Source organism: Mustela lutreola, chromosome 9 (assembly GCF_030435805.1).
Source record: "Mustela lutreola isolate mMusLut2 chromosome 9, mMusLut2.pri, whole genome shotgun sequence".
In the NCBI taxonomy this organism is placed as follows: domain Eukaryota; kingdom Metazoa; phylum Chordata; class Mammalia; order Carnivora; family Mustelidae; genus Mustela; species Mustela lutreola.
In genome coordinates, this window is record NC_081298.1 from 95,338,324 (window position 1) to 95,361,001 (window position 22,678).

The 22,678-nt window shown below is 38.2% G+C and overlaps 1 protein-coding gene across 4 annotated transcripts in view; it reads left to right on the top strand.

Annotated features, from left to right (window-relative positions):
• ALMS1 (ALMS1 centrosome and basal body associated protein) overlaps positions 1-22,678 on the top strand; it is a 211,932-nt gene that overhangs the window by 38,916 nt on the left and 150,338 nt on the right. For all 4 annotated transcript variants that reach the window (XM_059188066.1, XM_059188063.1, XM_059188065.1 and 1 more), the window contains 6 exons: positions 157-274; positions 1,273-3,403; positions 3,518-3,667; positions 8,367-8,526; positions 12,942-19,226; positions 20,257-20,390. In XM_059188066.1, the coding sequence (XP_059044049.1) occupies positions 157-274; positions 1,273-3,403; positions 3,518-3,667; positions 8,367-8,526; positions 12,942-19,226; positions 20,257-20,390 (8,978 nt within the window). The remainder of the gene's footprint in view (positions 1-156; positions 275-1,272; positions 3,404-3,517; positions 3,668-8,366; positions 8,527-12,941; positions 19,227-20,256; positions 20,391-22,678) is intronic.

Consider the following 22,678-nt stretch of genomic DNA (forward strand, 5'->3'; position numbering starts at 1 on the left):
TTGAAATTTTGTACTTTAAATGCTGTTATGTTAGCATTCTGATGCTTTTAGAAACTTCCAGATGGCTACGTATTTAGGTTCTTTAAAGTATTACATGAGTAAGCTAAGCATTTAACTTTCAGCATTCCCAACATTTTTATGCTTGAAACTTTGCAGTCATACAAGACAACTTTGCTTCCCCTGATTTGCCTTTGCTGACATGTATGACACAAGATCAAGAGTTTGGATCTGATTCCTTATTTCAACGAAGCGAACCAGATTTTGCACCTCTGAGGTAGGATGATTTATTTTTTTATTTGCATGTAAACTTCCTACTTTTTCTTGTTCTAAGTTGTTACTAATATTAATGACTTCAGGCTAAGGTGAGACTTTGGAGTGGGGGTTAGATATTTTCAGCACACCCTTGGAAGGTAACAAGGCCCTAAGTTAAGACATGATGCACATTAATTTGGTAGAGTAATACATGTGTAAAAATGAGCCATACAATTGTGGTTTATTTAAAAATGGTTTTTAATGTATTTTAGCATTCCAGGCATAATTTATTTTATTTTTAAATTTTTATTATTGTAGTATAGTTGACATACAGTGTTAGTTTTGGGTGCATAACGTAGTGTTTTGACAGTTCTATTCATTCTGTAGAGCTTACCATGACATGTGTTGTACACCTGAAACTAATATTATAGTGTATGTCAACTAAAATAAAATGTTTAAGAAAAAACTGTAGATGTTTGCAGAGTAAACACCTTTGCCCTTCTGCTGTGTATTACCTTAAAATCACTTTTATGAAAAGGTGTTCTATGTATAATAGTCAACTAATAATTAGGTTACTGCTGTGTTTTAAGAGTAGATCACTTAAGGGGTTTTAAAGAGCACAGTAAATGACTAGTGAAAGAATTAGTGAAAGTTAAGTGAGTATTAAATTATGATAGGTGATAAACATTTTAAATAGTAAAGTTGGAATTTTTTATTTAATCTTTTTTTTTTTGGCAGTATGAAAATATTCCCTATTTTTTGGTAGTCTTGTTTTAGGAAAAGGTTGAAAAAAAGTCAGGGTCGTAGGATGGGAGTTCGTATTCTCTTTACACAAAATTTGCCTGGTTCAGTCCCTAACCACTTTAAGGGAATTTGAGATTAGAACTTTGTTTTTCCAACACACTTTTCAAATAATCTTAATTTTGGTGACATATCAATTTTGTATTTTTCATGTTAGTATTTAAAAAAATGTTTTAAATGTGTTATTTATTTATTTATTTTTAACTGTATATTTTTCAGGGGAATTCCTGGTAAGTCTGAAGATACTGAATGGTTTTCTCGACCATCGGAAGTTAGTGAAGCTTTATTCCAGGCAGCCTCAGAAGTAGCTTCAGACTTAGTTAACAGTTGCATTAGTGTATCTCAGCACTCGCTTATAGCTAGTACAACTGTTGAGTGTCGGCACTCTTTTTTACCTTTTGAACAAGGGATTAAAGAAGAGACCCCTTCGTGTGATACAGTTGATGAACTGAAAACCCCCAATGACTTCGATAGTTATGATGCTCTTTGTTCCTATATGGCATGGAAGACACAAGAAGTTCAGGAGCCAGAAGTCAGTTTAGCTGATAAAGGTCAAGTTTCTGTTTCAACCTCATCTTATACAAGTGATGAATACATGACTCCTGAAGGAAGTGACAGTTTTGATGCTTCTTGTTCATATGTGCAGTATTGGAAACAGAAAGCTTTACAGCAGTCAGAAAATTATCTAACCAGTAAGGATCATGATTCTTATTCAGATTCGTCCGACACAATTGATAAAAACAAAATTCCTAAGGGAAGTGACAGTTTTCATGCTCCTTTTTCATGTACGCCATGGAGCAAACGGAAAGTTTCACACCATCCAGAAACATATGTGATCAGTAAGGACTATGTTTCTTTTCCCCATGAAGTTGCTCCTCATTTTAATAACAGAATGTCACATTCTTTCTTGCATTGTCTGTTGGAAAGAAGAGGAAAGGGCATTCCCTTGACAGCCCACAATCATTATTTTGGGAGTGTTTATTTAAGGGCTCCAGCTGAGAATGAGGTGAAAGAAATGATGGGGTATGAAAGAAATGAAGAAGGTCTGGAGAAAGAACTATCTCAAGGTTTTGAACAAAAGGAGAGTAGAAGTACTTCAGTATTTCCCGAGATGCATCCCAGATCTTCAGAAATAAAATTATTTGAGAATGTTGTATTTCCTGATAATTCTGTAAAAGTTTCGGAAATAGATACATACTCTAGGCAACATGGTACCTGTAAGATGGAGGTTTCTGGAGGTCCTCTTAAGACGATTAAATTCAACTTGGATGAGACATCAGAACAACCGTATTTACAAGAGGAAAGATACCAAAGGGCAGCTTCTGCTTTTGGTGGAAATAGTGTTGATGCTTCTGAAAATGTAGCCTTTGAGGTAGTTATTGCCTCTATTGAGCCTTCCAAGAAAGACAGTACAGTAAATGAAATCCAAACTGACATTAGTAAGTCTTTAATAAATGACAGCCAAGAACGTGAACCAAAAAATTCACATCTTTCTCTATTAAATTGTAATGGTGAAAACTCTTTGTTTGATGAGCTTAGTCATCCGCTTTATCAGTCTACTCCTGGGGGGTTTGAATTAGCGGCTTCAAAACCATTGTTGCATAAAAAAGATAATAGTGATAGCTCCCTGTATTGGCATCTTGATTTAAAATCCCTCCCCAGTGCTCCTCAGGAAGTGTTCATTAAGCCACTTTCTCTTATTCCAGAGCTTAAGTCATCTGCTTCTTTAAGTGAAAAATCTCACAGCCAGGCTGCTTGTCTTGGCAAAGCACAGTCAGCTTTATTTCACTGCGATCTAGACAATGAACCATTTCTTCCCATTGGGAAGATAAAGTTTGGTCCTGATCTTGACCTTGCAGAGAAGGCAGGATCTTCAAACATTTTTTATCCAATGAAAGTATCAACTTCAGATTCTTTGGTTTTACAAGATTTAAGAAGATTTGAAGAAATTGTGGATTCCTCAAACGATATTTTGGTTAAGAATGGAAACTCCAGTAACATCATTGAAGGTCCTTCTGCAAGTGTAGGAGGTGGCTTTTCAGCAAACTTGGTGACAAGTGATGCTGAGTCACAAGGTGCTTTATCAATGACCAGTAATGCATCTTTAATTCCAGTCGATCAAGAGTCATTGCTGAAAGCTGATGTAGGCCAAGATAAAATTCCTCAGCCTTTGGGAGCCAAATCCTATTTTACTATACATACAGTTATGCAAAACGACTCCTATTTTGTAGAGGGCCTGCAGGGGAAGGCTGAATCTGACACCTCTACTCTGGGTGATGATACTGAATGCTGTGACCTAGATGAAAATGCTACTGTGGGCAGTACAAGAGCTGTTGATCTACAAAGAGAGGTGAGACACAATAAAATGATAGTTGGGGGAAATGTTGTCTTTTCTAGTACTATTTTAGGAAATGGTATTGTTACTTGTTTTATTTTTCTTTCTTTCTTTTAATTTTATGAGCAGGTGTGTGAACAAGGTGACTTGGCTGTTGAGTGCATTGAGCTAGCAGGTTTTAAAAATGTGCTTGATGATCTGGAGGTTTGTGACAGCTCCCTGCACAGGCAGTCTGCCTTAGAACTGCCATCAAAGGAAGAGAGTGATTTTGAAGAGCCTGTAAGTTACTCTGTTTGATATTTCTTATGGGGTAGGGAAAGAATATTTTAGTTGAAAAATGGAGTTGAAAGTAAAGGGCCCATTTATATCCTCTAATACCAACATGTGACTTACAGTCTGGTCTTCATCTGATATCCAAGAATATGCTCCATTTATTTGTTAGAGGTTGGCATAAAAGAAATATTTGTGTTTCATAGACGGTAAGAGTGAGTTTTGTGGTGTCTGGGGAAAGGCCTTCCTTTGGAGCTCCCAGGCCTTTTATGTTGAGACGTGCTAATTCTTCCCAGTTGTGGCAGCAAGAACCTTTAGACAGTGTTCAGATTAGACTCACTGGTAGAAATAGTCAGTTGTACATTTTTTCACTCTGCCCTTCAACTTATAAGCATTGGAATAGACCCTGGAATATTTAAATATTTCTGTTTAGAAGCTCCTGAAAGGTTTGACTTTAGAGGAATTTTGAAAATTATAAGAACCGTTGTTTTCCCAGGAAGGATGCTGAGGTGCTTAATACTCACACTAGTTAGTGTCCCCAACTAACTGCCTCCTTCCCAAATGAGTGACATACTGAAGCATATACACACCCCCCCCCCCGTTTATATTATTATTATTGTGTATGTGTACTAGAAAATAACTTTGAAGTGCTAAAAAGTTCTCTGTCAACCTTTCTTTTATACAAAACTTCATTTGCCTGGATGCTTGCCTCTCTTGGTTTTAATGCTCCTTTGGTCCCATTGCCTATCCTCTTTTATCTGATACTGTCAGCTTCTTTATAAAATATCCTTATATTTTATTAGTCATTAAATATAGCTGTACAATAAATTTTGTGTACTTAATGTTACTTTCCCTTTCCTGTTTTTCCATGTATATGATTAGTATGTCATTGGAAAGCTGCTAGTTGAAAAGCGTCTGCCTTTGGCTCAGGTCATGATCCTAGTGTCCTGGAAGTGAGTCCCCTATCAGGCTCCCTGCTCACTCTTTTCCCTTTAGCCCTCCCCACTGGTTGTGATCTGCTTCTCTCTCATGCTCTCTCTTTCTCAAATAAATGAATAAAATCTTTTTTAAAAACCCGCAATTTTTTAAAAAAGATTTTATTTATTTTGACACAGAAAGAAATCACAAGTAGGCAGAGAGGTGGGCAGAGATGGGGAAGCAAACTCCCCACTGAGCAGGGAGCCCAATGTGGGGCTGGATCCAGGACCCTGAGATCATGAGCCGAGCCTAAAGCAGACGTTTAATGACTGAGCCACCCAGGTGCCCCCCAAAAAACACAATTTAAAAGAAATGTAGATAGATATTCAGTTAATATCCACTATTCCAGATTTTATTTGCACGCAGCTGTCGCCTTAAGTATACTTCTTCACTTTAGGGAGCATGTTCCCTGTATTCTCTTTCACTTGTAGCTCCATTCTGTAGTCCGGGAGTTATAATGCCAGTATCAGGGAAATAAGGACTCAGATATGGTAGTAATTTCCTGCATGGCTCACATTGCTCTCAGAGGGCTTGCCTGCTTCTTGGTTCCTTTCTTATTCTCATCTGTGTCTCAGAAGAGTCATTCATATTTGTTTGCCTACATTTGATACTAGCCATCATTTCTTTAAATGATTGTTCGGGCATCCACTTATATATGATGTAGCTTGGGGCTGTGAAAAGAGTGTGGAGATGTGGAATCAAACCTTGTTCAGTTATTTGTTAGCCTTATGCCTTGTGCAGATGACTTTGGAGGGTCATTCTGCTCATCTACATGAAGAAAGAGGAATAGTAACAATCAGCCTCATGCATTGTTATATCGAATGGGGTAAGGTGTATAGCACTGCCTGCCTGTTAGTTCCTTCACTTCACTGAAACCAAGTGACTAGACCCTCACCAGTGATTTCCTCCTGCCTATCATTGTTCTTTCTTCTGTCTTTCTCCTTGTTCCTGGTAGCAGCACATTACATTCTTATAGCTTCTGTGATAAAATACTCTTTTTAGGAAAGAAAATATTGTTTTAGTATTCCCTGTTTTGGTCATGTAACTAAATATTATTTAAAGTTTACTTTTAGAGTTCTTTTTGTTTTGTTGGTTCTGCGTCTTCCACCAAGTACTTTCCTCTCATGGTTTATTTAAATGCTTCTCTCTGTGTGATGGCTATTACTTCCATTTTTAGATCCTAATATTTCTACTAAGGTAGACCTGAATGCTTTCTTGCATGACATTTTTTTGTGAACATTCCTGTCACCTCAAACACAACTTGCCTGTACCAAAGAACTCAGACGTTTTTATGGAATCGGACTGACTTGTAGATTTTCTTTGTTCTTAGAGAGAAGTTAACATGTCTTGGTTTCTTCATCATCTTTGATTGATTCTTTCTTTATTATTGATTAAAGACTGGGAGATAAGCCAGTTTAACTTTTTTCCTCCTGATTTCTCCCATTTCCAGTTAGTAATGAAGATCTGCTGATCTCTTAAATAAATTCTTCTCATCTTTTTCATTCTACATCTTTTTTTTTTTTTCTTAAGATTTTATTTATTTGAGAGAGACAGAGAGAGAGCATGAGCAGGAGGGAGGGGAAGAGGGAGGGGGAGAAGCAGGCTCCCTGTTAAGCAGGGAGTCCAATGCAGGGTTCAGTCCCAGGACCCCAGGATCATGACCTGAGCCAAAGGCAGATGCTTAACAGACTGAGTCACCAGGTGCCCTACATTTTCTTTTGCATTAACTACTCTAGTATCCGTATATTTCGAAGCTTTGATAATAATGAAGTTTTATTTATTTACTAAATTTTAATTCCAGTATAGTTAACATACAGTGTTATATTAGTTTAGGTGTACAATATTCTGTACATTAACAGTTATATACATTACTCAGTGCTTATTGTGTTAAGTATACTCTTAATTCCCTTCACTTACTGCACCTGTCTCCTCCTCTCCCCCCCCAACCATCAGTTTGTTCTCTATAGTTAAGAGTCTGTTTTGTTTTTGTCTCTTTTTTTTCTTTGTTCATTTGTTTTCTTAAATTCCACATAAGTGAAATCAAATGGTGTTTGTCTTTCTCTGACTGACTTAGTTCACATAACATTATACATTCTAGATTTGTCTGTGTTGTTGCAAATGGCCAGATTTCATTCTTTTTATGACTGAATAATATTATCAATGAAATCGTACTGAAGTCAAGATTGGAATAGAGATTTTTTTTTTTTCTAACTATATTTGAAAGCTCTAGAGAAAAACTATTAAATACACATATGTGCCTGGGGACACACACACGAAGTCTCAATCATATATGTGATACATGTGTTAATGAACTGTACTTCAAAAAAGTCTATAGGAGTGGGATAATTGAAAACTTAGAACTTTGTGCTTTGTTTAGAGTAGAGTTTCTCTGTACTGTTGTCTTTTTGGATATGATATTTCTTTGTTGTGGGGTGGTGTGTGCATTTTAGGATGCTGAGCAACATCGCTGGCTTTTACTCACTAGATGCCAATAGCCACACACACTGCTCCCAACACCCAAAGTCAGGACAGTGAAAAATGTCTCCAGACATTGCCAGATGTTTCTTGATCAGGGAGAGATGGGTGGGGGCAAAATCTCCCACAACTGAGAACCACTGATGTAGAGAAAACTAGACCAAGGCAGCACAAGTAGACTATTTATTTTACACCCTGCCAGCTTCCTAAGATTGTTCATTACAGCACGATGAAAAAACCTGGACAAAAGAGGATCAAACAAAATTCATCTTTACATACATTTTTAGACTCTCCTGAGACTGCATCAAGAAGTGGGAATAAGGGGCGCCTGGGTGGCTCAGTGGGTTAAGCCGCTGCCTTCGGCTCAGGTCATGATCTCAGAGTCCTGGGATCGAGTCCCGCATCGGGCTCTCTGCTCGGCAGAGAGCCTGCTTCCCTCTCTCTCTCTCTGGCTGCCTCTCTGTCTACTTGTGATTTCTCTCTGTCAAATTAATAAATAAAATCTTTAAAAAAAAAAAAAAAAGAAGTGGGAATAATATTTTTAGGAAAATAAAGAAACCTAAATGTTGTATATTGTTTTTATATGAGAGTATGATGTGAATTTGGTGAGAAATGATATATGTTTATGTACTGACATCACCAGAGTTGGTTTCTAATTTCTTTTCTAGTAAGGACTTGCTGGGATCTGATGAAACTTTGAGAACTTCTTTTTCAGCATTCAACCTTTACTTCACTGTCAGTTTGTATTTCCCACTATTCTTGTTTAAAGAAATTTGAGGACTTAGGCTTTTTGGTGATTGATCATAGATTCAGTTCTTTGATACTTTAGTTTTTTTTTCTAAACATTTGTGGATTTCTTGAAAATATTCCTGTTCTCTCATTCCTTCTTTTCTCTTTCCTTTTTACAACGTAACCTCTCCTTTAAAAAAAAAAAAATCCTTGAGCTTGTCAAGAGTAATACCAAAGTTCACATTCTTCAGTGATCATACCATTATATGGAACAAACCAGATAGGCTTCCTATCTGTAATTTTCTATATAGGCAGACTTCCAGACCCTCAAGAGTAATTTGTAGAGCCTTCTTAGAATTGACCAAATAAGATACGACTTGTAAATGAATTTAGGAGGGTTGAGAATTTGAGCTTAAGGAACTGTTTAAACTGTTAAGTATTCATTTTCATAAAAATTAGGTTTGTTTTAATTAGGTGAAGCCTACTATTAATCCTATTTTCTTCATTTTTTTCTCTCTTTTTATAGGTAGGTTGTTCTAATACGGACACTAATCAGACGTTTTCATCCACATTGCCTCCATTTACTCCTGATGAGCCAACCATAGAGTTGGAGTATCACTCTTCAGATCTCAGGATGTTGAGGGTATCTCCTGACACTGTGCAAAAGTCTCTTAAACATATAGCAGGTATGTAGAAAAGAAGATATTAGATGTTTGTGTGACTAGCTTGCTAAAAATACATTGCTGTGGCTAACTAATGTTTTATTTTTGAACACTTTCAATAATGTTAACTTTGGATTAGGTGTATTTATAAATCCCCAGATCTTTTATTAGGTGAATCATTTGGTTTTTTATTGCCTTCTCTATGGCAGTGTTTAGAACTGAATTACATGGTGGAGTCTATTAGAGTCAGTTTATTATTTCTGCATTCCTTTCTGTGACTTGAAGGGAAGAAAGAAATTAATGGAGCACAAGAGGAAAAGAGTGGATCCAAATAAATTTGTAGAGAGGAAACAAAGATCAGTTCTGAGGTAGAAAGCAAGATTCTCTGCTGAGGGGAGGTAGTGATAAAGGAGGTTTGAGGAGAGTAGATTGGTGCAGGCTCAGAATGTATGTTAAGGTGAATAGGAATTGCAGCTGACCAAGAACAAGCAAAAGAGCTGGCTGGTAGTTCTGAGAAGTCAGCTGAGGTTGGAGATGATTCTGTAATGTTGCCAGCCTTACTAGAATCTCTGGTTTTTCTCTTCTAAAACTCAAGACTGCAGAGATTGAGTTAGGTTGATCCTCAGTTTTGCTGAGGGATTTGTTGAGTGGGTGGATGTGGTGGATGAAAAACAGTGGAAGGGAATCAGTAAATATTAAATGTTTAGATCTGTGAATGTGCGTTGTCTTTCCTTTGATAGAATGCCATTTTATATTAAATGCTTTGACCTATAAATATGGGACATCTTTTCATTATTTAGGTTTTCTTTATTTTTTCAAAAATATTTTGTAGTTTTCAGTGTATGAACCTTGCAGTCCTTTGATAACTTAATTCTAAGTATTTTAATCTTCTTGTTGAAAAAGAAACTGTTTTCTTAATTTCATTTTTGGAATATTCATTGCCAGTATATGGAAATACAGTTGAATTTTGTTAATTGTATAGCTGCAATCTTGCTGAACTATTTATTATCTCAAATATATTTTTGTGTGGATTTCTTATAATTTTTATATACATGACCATGTCATCTTCAAATATAGTCTTCTTTCTTTCCAACATGGATGCCTTTTATATATTTCAGATTCCCAACTGCCCCCAACTAGAACCTTCAGTGCAGTGTTGCATAAAAGTGGCAAGAACAGACATCCTTGTCTATTCTTGATCTTTGTAGAAAGATATGAAGTCTTTTATCATTAAGTATGATGTTAGCTGTGGGATTTTTGTAGACTATCTTTATCAGGTTGAGGACTCCCTTTATTTGTATTTTTTAGAGCATATTTATCTTGTTACCGTATAAGAGTGTTAGATTTTGTCAGATTTTTTTTTCTGTCTCTTTTATGATGATCACATGGTTTTTGTCTTATATTCTCCTAATATAGTATAATGTTAATTTTCATATAACCGACCTTACAGTCTTGGTTATATATGCCATTTGGTTATGGCATATAATTCTTTTTGTATGTTGTTGGATTTTTTTGGCAAGTAATTTTTTGAGGACTTTTGTATTTATATTCATAGTGGGTATTGGTGTGTACATTTTTTGTGATTTTTGTTATTGGCTTTGGTGCAAGAATAATACTATGTTACAAGTTGAGGTGAGAAGCATTATCTCTTCTAGTTTTGCTAATGTCACAAGTTGGAATGAGAAGCTTTGTCTCTTCTAGTTTTGCTAATGTCACAAGTTGGGATGAGATGTGTTGTCTTCTAGTTTTTGAAAGAGTTCGTAAAGGATTAGTTTTTATTGGTTGAAGGCTGCCTGCCTCTTTGTAGAAGTTTTAAAATTACTAATTCCATCTCTCTGCTTGCTATAAGTATTTATATTTTATAATTTTCATGAATCAGTTTTCATAATTTGTGTCCTTTGTGGAATTTGTCCATTCCACCTAGGTTATCTAATTTGTTGGCATATAACTGTTCATGGTATTTGCATATAATCCTTCTTATTTTGGAAGATTGGTAATAATACCCCTTCTTTCATTCATGATTTCAATATTTTGAATTTTCTATTTCTTTTTTTAGTGAGTCTAGCCAGGTTTTGTCAATTATGTTCATCTTTTCAAAGAAATAAACTTTGGTTTCTCTACTTTTTCTGATCTCTTTTCTTTCCATTTGAATTTCTGTTTTGTTCCAATTTTAGTCTTTATTTTTTCCTTCCTTTCATACTTCAGCTTTGGTTTGTGCTTTTTACTATTTCTTGAGGTGAAAGAATAGGTTATTGATATGAAACCTTTTTTTTTTTTTTTTTAAAGATTTTTCATCTGTTTATTTGAGAGACAGAGAGAGAGAGTGCACATGAGCTATGGGGAGGGGCAAAGGGACAGAGAGAAGCAGACTCCCTGCTGAGCAGGGAGCCTGATGTGGTCCTTGATCCCAGAACCCTGAGACCATGACCTGAGCTGAAGGCAGACACTTAGCCAGCTGAGCACCCAGGCACTCCGAGACTTTATTTTTGATATTAGGTGTTTACATTTAGAAATTTCTAAGCACTACTTTAGTGGCATGCTCAGAGTTTTCGTTTCTTGTGTTTTTGTTTTTCATCTAAAATATTTTTAAGTTTCCATTGCAATTTGTTTTTGTTGACCCCGTGGATATTTGGGTACGTCTTGTTTAATTTCCACATATTTTTGACTTTCCTTTTGTTATTAATATCTCATTTGATTCCATTTTTGTTGGAGAACACCTGCTTTGTATGATTTTAGTTCATTTACATTTTACTGAAGCTTGCTTTTATGTCCTAGTGTGTAGTTTATTCTGTAGAATGTATGGTTTACTCTTGAGAAGAATGTGTATTCTGCTGTTGTTAGGTGGTGTGTTCTATACGTGTATCTTAGTTCTGGTGGGCATATAGTGTTCAAGTCTTCTGTATCCTTGTTGATCTTCTGCCTAGTTTTCTCTATTTTTGAAAGTAAGCTATTGAAATCTTGAACTATAATTGTCTGTTTTATCATTTTTTCTGTCTTACTTGCTTCATATCTTTTGAGACTATGATATTAAGTGCATTTATGTTTATAATTGTTGTATATTCCTGGTGAATTGACCTTTTTGTTGTTACAAATGGTTGCCCTTTAATTCTAGTAACATTGTTTTAAGGTCTATTTTCTCTTACATCAGTATAGTCACTTCAGTTCTTATGCTTGCTGCTTGTATGGCATATGTTTTTCATCCCTTTACTTTCAACCTGTTTTCTTTTTTTTTAATCAGAAGTGTTATCTCTTGGGGCACCTGGGTGGCTCAGTGGGTTAAAGCCTCTGCCTTCGGCTCAGGTCACGATCCCAGGGTCCTGGAATCCAGCCCTGAGTCCAGCTCTCTGCTCGGCAGGGAGCCTGCTTCCCTCCACTCTCTGCCTGCCTCTCTGCCTACTTGTGATCTCTGTCTGTCTAATAAATAAATAAAGTCTTAAAAAATTTTTTTTTTAATTTTTATTTATTTGACCGACAGAGATCACAAGTAGGCAGAGAGGCAGGCAGAGAGAGAGGAGGAAGCAGGCTCCCTGCCAAGCAGGGAGCCCGATGCAGGGTCCGAGCCCAGGGCCCTGGGATCGTGACCTGAGCCGAAGGCAGAGGCTTTAACGCACTTGAGCCACCCAGGCACCCCTAAAAATAAAAATCTTAAAGTGTATTTCTTGTAAACAGCTTATATAGTTGGATCTCCTGGGTTTGTTTTGTTTTGTTTTGTTTTAATCCAGACTGACAGTCTTTGCCTTTTAATGTGACTGTTAATCAACTCATGTTCAATGCCATTATTAAGATTGGATATATATTTGCTGGGTTACTTTTTGTTTTCCATGTTTCTTGTTTTTTTGTTTGTTTTGTTTTGTTTTTTTGTTATGTTTCTCCCTGCTTTTTATTGGGCTTAGTGAATGTTTTCTAGTGTCGCATTTTAATTTTTAAAATTATTTTCTAGTTAATTTTTAAAGTTATATCCTAAGGGCACCTGGGTGGCTCAGTGGGTTAAGCCTCTGCCTTCAGGACAGGTCATGGTCCTGGGATGAAACGGGCTCTCTGCTCAGCGGGGGGCCTGCATTCCCCCCCCCCCCCCGCCTACCTCTCTGCCTACTTGTGATCTCTCTGTCTGTCAAAAAATAAATACAATCTTTTAAAAAAATTCTTTAAATATCCAAATTTTAATAAAGATCCACCTATCATATTAAATGGATATGCTGCTATTTTAAAATATTATTCTATTGCTGAATATTTAAACTATGTCTACCTTAGTTTGCTGTTGTAAATGGCTTTATAATATTTTTGTAAATATTTGTCTCCTTTTATGACTGTTTTCTTAGGATTCTTTACTAGAAGTGTAAAGGTCAAAGGAAGGAAAGCTTTATTTCTTTTATGCATAAAAGAAATGTTTCTTAATTAAAAAACATATAATATTAGTATTAATAAGTCTCTTTTTTTAGGAGATACTTCTAAAGGAGGCATACCTGAAGTTACTTATTCCAGCTCGAAACCAGGCATCACTGCTACTGCTGGAGATTCAGATACTGGATCTCTTTTCTCCTTGTTCCCCGAGGACTTTCCTCAGTTGGCTTTAAGGTCTCCTCAAGAGAATACTGTTGGTCAGCATACTGATAAACTCAACCAGCAGGCACCAGTAGATAGTAAGATAAGTGAAGAGACTCTAAAACTTTCAGCTGTTAGTGAACTAGCTGACCAGAAGACTGAGATATCAACAGTACCCTCTAGTTCGTACTCACAAAGAGGGAAGCCCAATATTTTCTACCCACAAGCCTTACCAGACAGTCATCTAACTGAAGAGGCTCTAAAAGTTTTGGCTGTTCCTGGTCCTGCTGTCCAGAAGGCTGGCATACCTACAGTCCTTCCAAGCGCCTACTCATGTGGAGAGAAGCATAATATCTTCTACCAACAGGCCCCGCCAGACAGTCATCTAACTGAGGAGGCTCTGAAAGTTTTGGGTGTTCCTCATCCTCCTGACCAGAAGACTAGCATACCTGCTGTCATTCCAAGTTCCTACTCACGTAGAGAGAAGCATAATATCTTCTACCAGCAGGCACCGCCAGACGATCATCTCACTGAAGAGACTGTAAAAGTTTCGGGTGTTCCTGGTTCTCCTGTCCAGAAGAGTGGCATACCTACTGTCCTTCCAAGTTCTTACTCACGTGGAGAGAAACATAGTATTTTCTACCCTCAGACCTTGCCAGACAGTCATCTAACTGAAGAGACTCTGAAAATTTCAGCTGTTCCTGTATCTGCTGACCAGGGGACTGAAAAGACAATAGTTCCTTCTAGTTCCTATTCACGAAGAGAGAAGCACATTATTTTCTCCCAGCAACAGTTGTCAGACGGTCATCTAACTAAACAGGTTCTGAAAGTTTCATTTGTTCCTGGGCCAGCTGATCAAAACACTGGGATACCTACATTATCTTCACATTCATGTCCACTTGGAGAGAAGCCCAGTATCTTTTACCAACAGGTCTTGCCAGATAGTCATTTAATTGAACAGACTCAGAAAATTGTGGCTCTTCCTGAACCAGCTGACCAGAAGACTAGGATACCCTCTACTTCTTACTTACACAGAGAGAGGCCCCCTATTTTCTATCAACAGACATTGCCAGAAAGTCATCTAACTGAACAGGCTCTGAAATTTTCTGCTCTTGGATCCATTGAGCAGAAGATTGGGGTACCAACCTCTACTTTCCCCTCACGTAGAGAGAAGTCCAGTATTTTCTACAAACAGGAGTTGTCAGATAGTCATCTAATTGAACAGGCTCAGAAAGTTCCATCTGTTCCTGGACCAGGTGACCAGGATACTGGGATACCAGTAGTGCCCTCTAGGCCCTCCTCTCTTGGCGAGAAGCCCAATGTTTTCTATCAGCAGGTATTACCAGATAGTCCTCTAACTGAAGAGGCTGTGAAAGCTTCATCTCCTCCTAGACCAGGTGACCAGAAGACTAGGATACCAGCAGTATCCTCTAGTTCCTACTCACATAGAGAGAAGCCTGGTATTTTCTACCAAAAGGTCTTACCAAGCAGTCATCAATCTGAAGAGGCTCTGAAAGTTTCAGTTGCTTCTGAACCAGCTGAAAAAAATAGTGGATTACTATCAGAAGCTTCTAATTTCTACTCACATAGAGAGAAGCACAATATTTTCTACGAACAGGAGTTGACAGATAGTTCTCTAACTGAACAGGCTCAGAAAGTTTCACCTACTCCTGAACCTACTGACCAGAAGACCGAGATATCAACAATAACTTCTGCTTCTTACTCGGATATAGAAAAGCCCTTTATTTTCTACCCACAGAGCTTGCCAGACAGTCATCTACCTGAAGAAGCTCTAAAAGTTACAGGTGTTTCTGAACCCACTGACCAGAAGACTGGAATACCAGTAGTTCCCCCTACTTCCTACTCACCGAAGGAGAAGCCCATTTTTTCCCCTCAGGCCTTGCCAGGCAGCCAGTTACTTGAAGAGGCTCTGAAAATTTCAGCTCTTTCTGGACCAGCTGACCAGAAGACTGGGTTGCCATTAGAACCTTCTAGTTCCTACCCACCTAGAGAGAAGCCTATTACTTTATACCCACAGGACTTGACAGACAGCCAGGTGTCTCAGGAGGCTCTGAAAGTTTCAGCTGTTCCTGGACCAACTGACCAGAAGACTGGGTTGCCATTGAAACCTCCTAGTTCTGACTCACCTAGAGAGAAGCCCATTACTTCATACCCACAGGACTTGACAGACAGCCAGGTACCTCAAGAGGTTCTAAAAGTTTCAGCTGTTCCTGGACCAACTGACCAGAAGACTGGGTTGACACCAGAACCTTCTAGTTCCTACTCACCACAAGAGAAGCCTATTATTTTTTCCCCCCAGGCCTTGCCTGGCAGTCAGTTCCTTGAAGAGGCTTTGAAAGTTTCAGCTATTCCTGGACCAGCTGACCAGAAGACTGGGTTGCCATCGGAACCTTCTAGTTCCTACTCAGCTAGAGAGAAGCCCATTATTTTCTACCCACAGGGCTTGACAGATGGACAGGTACCTCAGGAGGCTCTGAAAGTTTCATCTGTTCCTGGACCAACTGACCAGGAGGCTGGGTTGACACCAGAACCTTCTGGTTCCTACTCACCACAAGAGAAGCCCATTATTTTTCCCCCTCAGGATTTGCCAGGTAGTCATTTACTTGAAGAGGCTCTGAAAATTTCAGCTGTTCCTGGACCAGCTGACCAGAAGACTGAGTTGCCATCGGAACCTTCTAGTTCCTACTCAGCTAGAGAGAAGCCCATTATTTTCTACCCACAGGGCTTGATAGATGGCCAGGTACCTCAGGAGACTCTGAATGTTGCAGCTTTTCCTGGACCAGCTGACCAGAAGACTGGGTTGACACCAGAACCTTCTAGTTCCTACTCCCCGTGGGAGAAGCCCATTATTTTCTACCCAGAGGGCTTGACAGACTGTCTGGTACCTCAGGAGCCTCTGAAAGTTTCAACTGTTCCTGGACCAACTGATCAAAAGATTGGGTTGCCATCAGAATCTTATAGTTCCTATTCACCACGGGAGAAGCCCATTATTTTCTACCCAGAGGGCTTGGCAGACAGTCAGGTATCCCAGGAGGCTCTTAAAGTTTTAGCTATTCCTGGACCAGCTGACCAGAAGACTGAGTTGCCATCAGAACCTTCCAGTTCCTACTCATATAGGGAAAAGCCCATTATTTTCTACCCCCAGCGCTTAACACACAGTCCGATATCTCAGGAGCCTCTGAAAGTTTCAGCGATTCCTGGACCAGCTGACCAGAAGACTGGGTTGACATCAGAACCTTCCAGTTCCTACTTATATAGAGAGAAGCCCATTATTTTCTACCCTCAGGGCTTGGCAGATAGTCAGTTACCTCAGGAGGTTCTGAAAGTTTCAGCTGTTCCTGGACCACCTGGCCAGAAGACTGGGTTGCCATCAGTACCTTCCAGTTCCCACTCATATAGAGAGAAGCCCATTATTTTCTACTCACAAGGCTTGACAGACAGTCGGGTGTCTCAGGAGGCTCTGCAAGTTTCAGCTATTCCTGGACCAGTTGACCAGAAGGTTGGGTTGCCATCAGAACCTTCTAGTTCCAACTCACCTAGAGAGAAGCCTATCATTTTCTACCCACAGGGCTTGACAGATGGCCAGGTACCTCAGGAGGCTCTGAAAGTTTCAACTATTCCTGGACCAACTGACCAGAAGACTGGGTTAACAGCAGAACCTTCTAGTTCCTACTCAAACAGAGAGAAGTCTAATATTTTTTACCAGCAGGAGTTATTAGGCAGTCATCTAACTGAAGAGACTCTGAAAGTTTCAGCTGTTTCTGGAACAAGTGATCAGAAGACTGGGATACCAACGGTACTTTCAAGTTCCTATTCACTTGGAGGGAAGCCCATTATTTTCTATCAGCAAGCCTTATCAGATAGACCTCTCACTGAAGAGGCTCTGAATGTTTCACCTTCTCCTGGACCAGCTGACCGGGACACTGGGATCCCAATAGTATCTTCTGTTTCTTACTCTCATAGAGCGAAGCCCAGTATTTTGTACCAACAACCCATGTCAGATGATCAGCTGGCTGTAGAAGCTCTGAAAATTTCAGCTGTTTCTGGACCGGGTGATCAGAAGACCAGAAAACCAACAGTTACCTCGGCTTCTTATTCACATAGAGATAAGCCCATCATCTATCAGCAAGAGTTTCCAGATCTTACTGAAGCATCTTTAAATGTTTTCAGGGTGCCTGGACTAGGTGACCAGAAGACTGGAATACCAGTAGTAACCTCTAGTCCTTACTCACATAGAGAGAAGCCCATCATTTCTTACCAGCAGGAGTTGCCAGATCCTAATGAAGGTATTGTAAAAATTTTAGGGGCTCCTGGGTCTGCTGACCAGAAGACTGGGATACGATTTGGGTCCTCTGCTTCCTATTCACATAGAGAGAGCCCCATCTTTTCTTACCAGAGGGAGTCGCCAGGTGTTACTGAAGAAGCTCTGAAAGTTTCAGCTGTTTCTGGACCAGGTGACCAGAAGACTGGAATACATATAATTCCCTCTAGTTCCTTCTCATACAGAGAGAAGGACGGTATTTTTAAACAGCAGGAGTTGCCAGAGATTTTTGCTCTTCCTGGATCTGCTGATCAGAAAGCTGAGATACCAATAGGACCTTCTAGCTCTTACTCACATAAAGAGAAACTCAAGCTTTCACCTGTGACTTTACCAGATGACCAAAACACTGAGTTACTAACAGCTCCCCTTAGTTCCTACTCACAAGGAGAAGAGCCCAAAATTTCAACTGTGATTGGACCAGATAACCACACAACTCCATTACTGACAGTTTCTCATAATTCTTCTTCTCAGAGAGTAAAGCCCAGTATTTTCTTTCAAAAAGAACTGCCAGATGGACATTGTAGTGAGGATATTTTGAAAATTTCACCTATCTCTGAACCAACTGTTGTGAACGCTGGGATACCAATACCTCTTTCTAGTTCCTATTCCCACAGGGAGAAATCTAATATTTCCTACCCACAGGAATTGCCAGACAAACATCTAGCTGAAGATGCACTGAAGGTTTCAACAATTCCTGTACCAGCTGACCAGAAAAGTCTGTTACCAACAGTTCCTTCTAGTTCCTTTTCACACAGACAGAAACCAAATATATTCTATAAACAGAATTTTCCAGATAGACATGTAATGCAAGATGCTCTGATGTTCTCAGGGGGTGTTGGGCAAGTTGATCAGATTACTGGGTTATCAACAGTTACCCCTGGAACTTATTCACATAGTGAGAAGCAGAAACTTGTTTCAGACCATGTTCAAATGCTAATAGATAATTTGGATTCTTCGAACTCCAGTGTTATCTCAAACACTATGCCTTTAAGTTCTCAGACTGATGGTAGAGTTGTAATAAGTAAACCAGAATCTTCAGGTTTTGAAGATGTTGGGTCTGAGGAAATTCAAGATACAAGCAGCAGCTCCAAAACGCTTAGAGAGATTCGGAACCTTTTAATGGAGGCAGAAAATATAGCACTGAAACGATGCAATTTTTCTGCTCCCCTTGTCCCTTTCAGAGATGTTAATGATATTTCATTTATACAATCTAAGAAGGTGGTTTGCTTCAAAGAACCCCTCACAGCTGATGAATCTAATGGTGATTTGCCTCAGAGTCTGCCATTTGCAGAGGAAAGCCCAAGCAACAAGTGCATACAGAAGGATATTAGCACACAGGCAAATCTGAAATGCCAGAGAGGCATTGAGAATTGGGAGTTCATTAGGTCAACTACATTTAGAAGTCCTCTACAGGAAGCAGAAAGCAAAGCCAGAGTGACAGTAGATGAAACCCTTCGGCAATATAGAGCAGCCAAATCTGTAATGAGATCTGAGCCTGAAGGGTATAGTGGAACCATTGGGAATAAAATTGTTATACCTATGATGACTATCATTAAAAGTGATTCAAGTAGTGATGCCAGCTCCTGCTCGTGGGACAGTAATTCACTGGAGTCAGTTTCTGATGTCCTTCTAAACTTCTTTCCATATGCTTCACCCAAGGCAAGCTTGACAGATAGTAGAGAGGAAGAAGGTGTGCTGGAGAGTGATGATGCTGGTGGTAGCAGTGTAGATTCACTGGCTGCACATGTCAGAAACCTTCTGAAATGTGAATCGTCATTGAATCATGCTAAACAAATACTCCGAAATGCAGAAGAAGAGGAATGTCGAGTACGAGCACGAGGTAGGAACTGATAGTTTGTTATAAAGGGAGGTCAAGCTTATAAACATCATACTTTAATTTATTTAAAGTTAAGTATTTGTGGAGTCTGAATTTATATTCTTGTAGGACTGTTAGAATGATTACATTTTCCACCGTAATCCAGAGTAAGTCCATTTAACCAATAGTGTAACTAAGTCACAGTATTAATAGTGCTAGTTTGAGTTTAGGGTCTTAGATAGTTTCTAAAGCCTGAAGGAGAGTAAGAAGATAGCTTGGGTTTTCAGATTCCTGAAGTTCTCCTGTTTCCTTAATTCTCCTATTACAGTATTATTCTATTTTGGAGGCAGAAAAAAAAAATTAAAACAATTTGCTCTGCTCTAAATCAAACTGTATCATAAAACTATATATACATTTCTCCTTTTCTAATAAAATTCTTAGAGCGTATTTTAGACATTAGAAAGAACAAGTATTTCACACTAAAACTTGGGTTGGAGCTTTGAAAGAGGATATTTACCAATCTCATTAGTCTCTAATGGTAGAATGCCATTAAAAAGTTTTTTTTAAGATAAAATAAGGAATATATTTAGAGAGCGACTTAACAGCCAACAGTTCAGGCCTCCCTGATTTGTTTATAAGTTTTCCCTTGAGATAAACTACCTACGCTGTTCCTTTTATCACTTACATATGTTCTGACTCCAGAAAACTTAAGTATCAGCTCTCATGGAAGCAACAGTAACTGTAACAGGACCTAATAGGGCAGGGAAAGGGACCATCCTGATTGGAAGGAAGATTAAGATAAAAATAATTGAAAATCGTGGTTAAAGTGGCCTCTTTGGAGAAATATCTGTAGAATGTGGTTTTTAAAAATCACAGTTTTCAGTGAAATGATTGCTCTAGAACTTATAATAGTTTGTCATATGAGAACACATTTTGCTAAGTATTGTGGTAGCATTTAGCTGGATATATTGATGGTTTTCTGTGCTCTTGTAATCACTGAAAATTATCATTTTTGCATTGCATTATCTCAAGTGTTTTTATATTATCTTTTCAGCCTGGAATCTGAAATTTAATTTGGCTCATGAATGTGGCTACTCCATTTCAGAATTAAATGAAGATGACAGGAGAAAAGTAGAAGAGATCAAAGCAAAGTTGTTTGCTAATGAGAGAACAACTGACTTGTCCAAGGTATAAAAGAAATCTAGAAATGAAGAGAGAAAATGTGAAAGAAAGGGCATTATAGAGTTGGTATCTTTTACTTGGGCATTGATGACATGGGCTGAGTCATTAATAGTCTTTGGATAAAGTGTTAGAAGTCTTATTTCTTTAAAATTAATATTTAAGTATTAGGTTCAATAGTTTTTGATTACTTCCAAACTCATCTATTGAAAAAAAAAATTATCTCCTTAGGAAAATAAGAATAAATTTGCCTTGTCATTTGTATTTTCTCATGAAGGTGATAACTTGGGGTACAGAAGAAGTCCAGCCATATTCAGATATATATTATCTACTTAAGAACATAGAGCTATAATAACTTATGTTTAAATGATTTTCTTTTTAATAGTACTTACTTTGCTTCAGTTGTGAACCATTTGATGCATAATAAAGAAAATATATATGAAACATATAAAACATATAAAGAATAAAGAAAATAAAAATAATTCCTATATATATTAGCCCACTAACTTGAAAAATGGAATGTTACCAAATACCATTGAAGTCCTTTGTGTCTTCATCCCGACATGTACTGATTTTCTCTTGTTGTTCAGTGTAGTTTTAATTTCTTTAATAGATGGAATTACTCAGAAAATTCTGAGAATTACTTTTTTCACACAGACTTGGGTTTTTGAGATTGCTCTGTGTCAATGGGTGTAGTTTTAGTTTATTCATTTTTAGTACTGTAAGTATTCTAGTGTAAGACTATATCATAATTTGTCTCTTCTCTTGTGGATACAGCATTTGGTCCGCTTTCATGAATAGTAATGGGGTACAGTAGTACCTGACTTACAGGGTTTTGATGTGGGTTATATGAGATAATGCTTAGTGGAATATGTGGTATCTAGTTCTCAATAATTGGCAGTTATTATCATTACTATTAATACTATAAAACTGTTAATGCATAGACTTTATGACCTAATTCATAGTTTTTTAGAAAATTTTTTGTCAGTGATACAGCATAATTATTTGGCTTATCTCTTTTGGAAAAGTTTTTTAAAAGTATAAATTAGGTGTCGTTTGGGTGGCTCAGTGGGTTAAGCCTCTGCCTTCGGCTCAGGTCATGATCTCAGGATCCTGGGATCGATCCCTGCATCGGGCTCTCTGCTCAGCGGGGAGCCTGCTTCCCACCCTTCTCTCTGCCTGCCTCTCTGCCTACTTGTGATCTCTCTCTGTCAAAAAAATAAATAAAATCTTAAAAACAAAGTATAAATTAGATTGGATTTTAGATTTATATATATATTTGAAATAATCACCATCATCCCATTTCCAGAAACTTTTCATCTTACAAGAGTGAAACTTTGTACTTGTTAAATAATTTCTCTCCTTTCTACCCTCCTGCCAGCCCCTGGTAAGCACCATTCTGTCTTTATGATGTTTTTAAAGATTTATTTATTTATTTGGCACACACAGAGAGAGCAAGCACAAGTAGGGGGAGCAGCAGAAGGAGAGGGAGAAGCAGGCTCCCCACTGAGCAGGGACCCCACTGTGGGATTTGATCCCAGGACTCTGGGATCATGACCTTAGCTGAAGATAGATGTTTATCTGACTGAGCCACCCAGGCACCCCTATGATTTTTTTAAAAAGATTTTTTAAAAAATGTATTTATTTTAGAAAGAGAGCACGAGTGGGGCGAGGGGCAGGAGGAGGAGCAAACTCCCTGCTGAACAGGGAGCCCGACTTGGTGCAACTCTGGGACTGTGACCTGAGCAGAAGGCAAACACTTAACAGACTGAGCCACCCAGGCTCAGTCTGTCAATTAAAAGTCCGAGTTACTTTTAATTAAGTACCTCATATAAGTAGAATCATAACAGTATTTGCTTTTTATGATGAGTGTATGTCATTTAGCATAATGTCTTCAAGTTCATCCATGTTGTACCTTATGTCAGAATTTCCTTAAGGTGGTTCTCTTAGAGATAGTATATAGTTGAGTAATGAGTTTTTTTTTTTAGCGATTCTGCCAATCCCTGATGTTTTGATTGAGTTTGATCCATTTAAAGTAATTACTGTTAAGGTATGACCTACTTCTGTCATTTTGCTATTTGTTTTCTATGTCAAGGAACTGATTTTTATGTTCAGGTACACCTCCAAACCACAGGTTTATTTACCTTATTGCCTTTTAGTCCACAGAAGTGCAGAGGACAACAAATAACATTTTGTAGGCTCCTAAAGACACCCTGTTACATTGCTTGTTGGCATTAACTACTCAGATCAAACTATGATGACAAAATTCACTTTGTATGTATAGATTTACTGTCTGT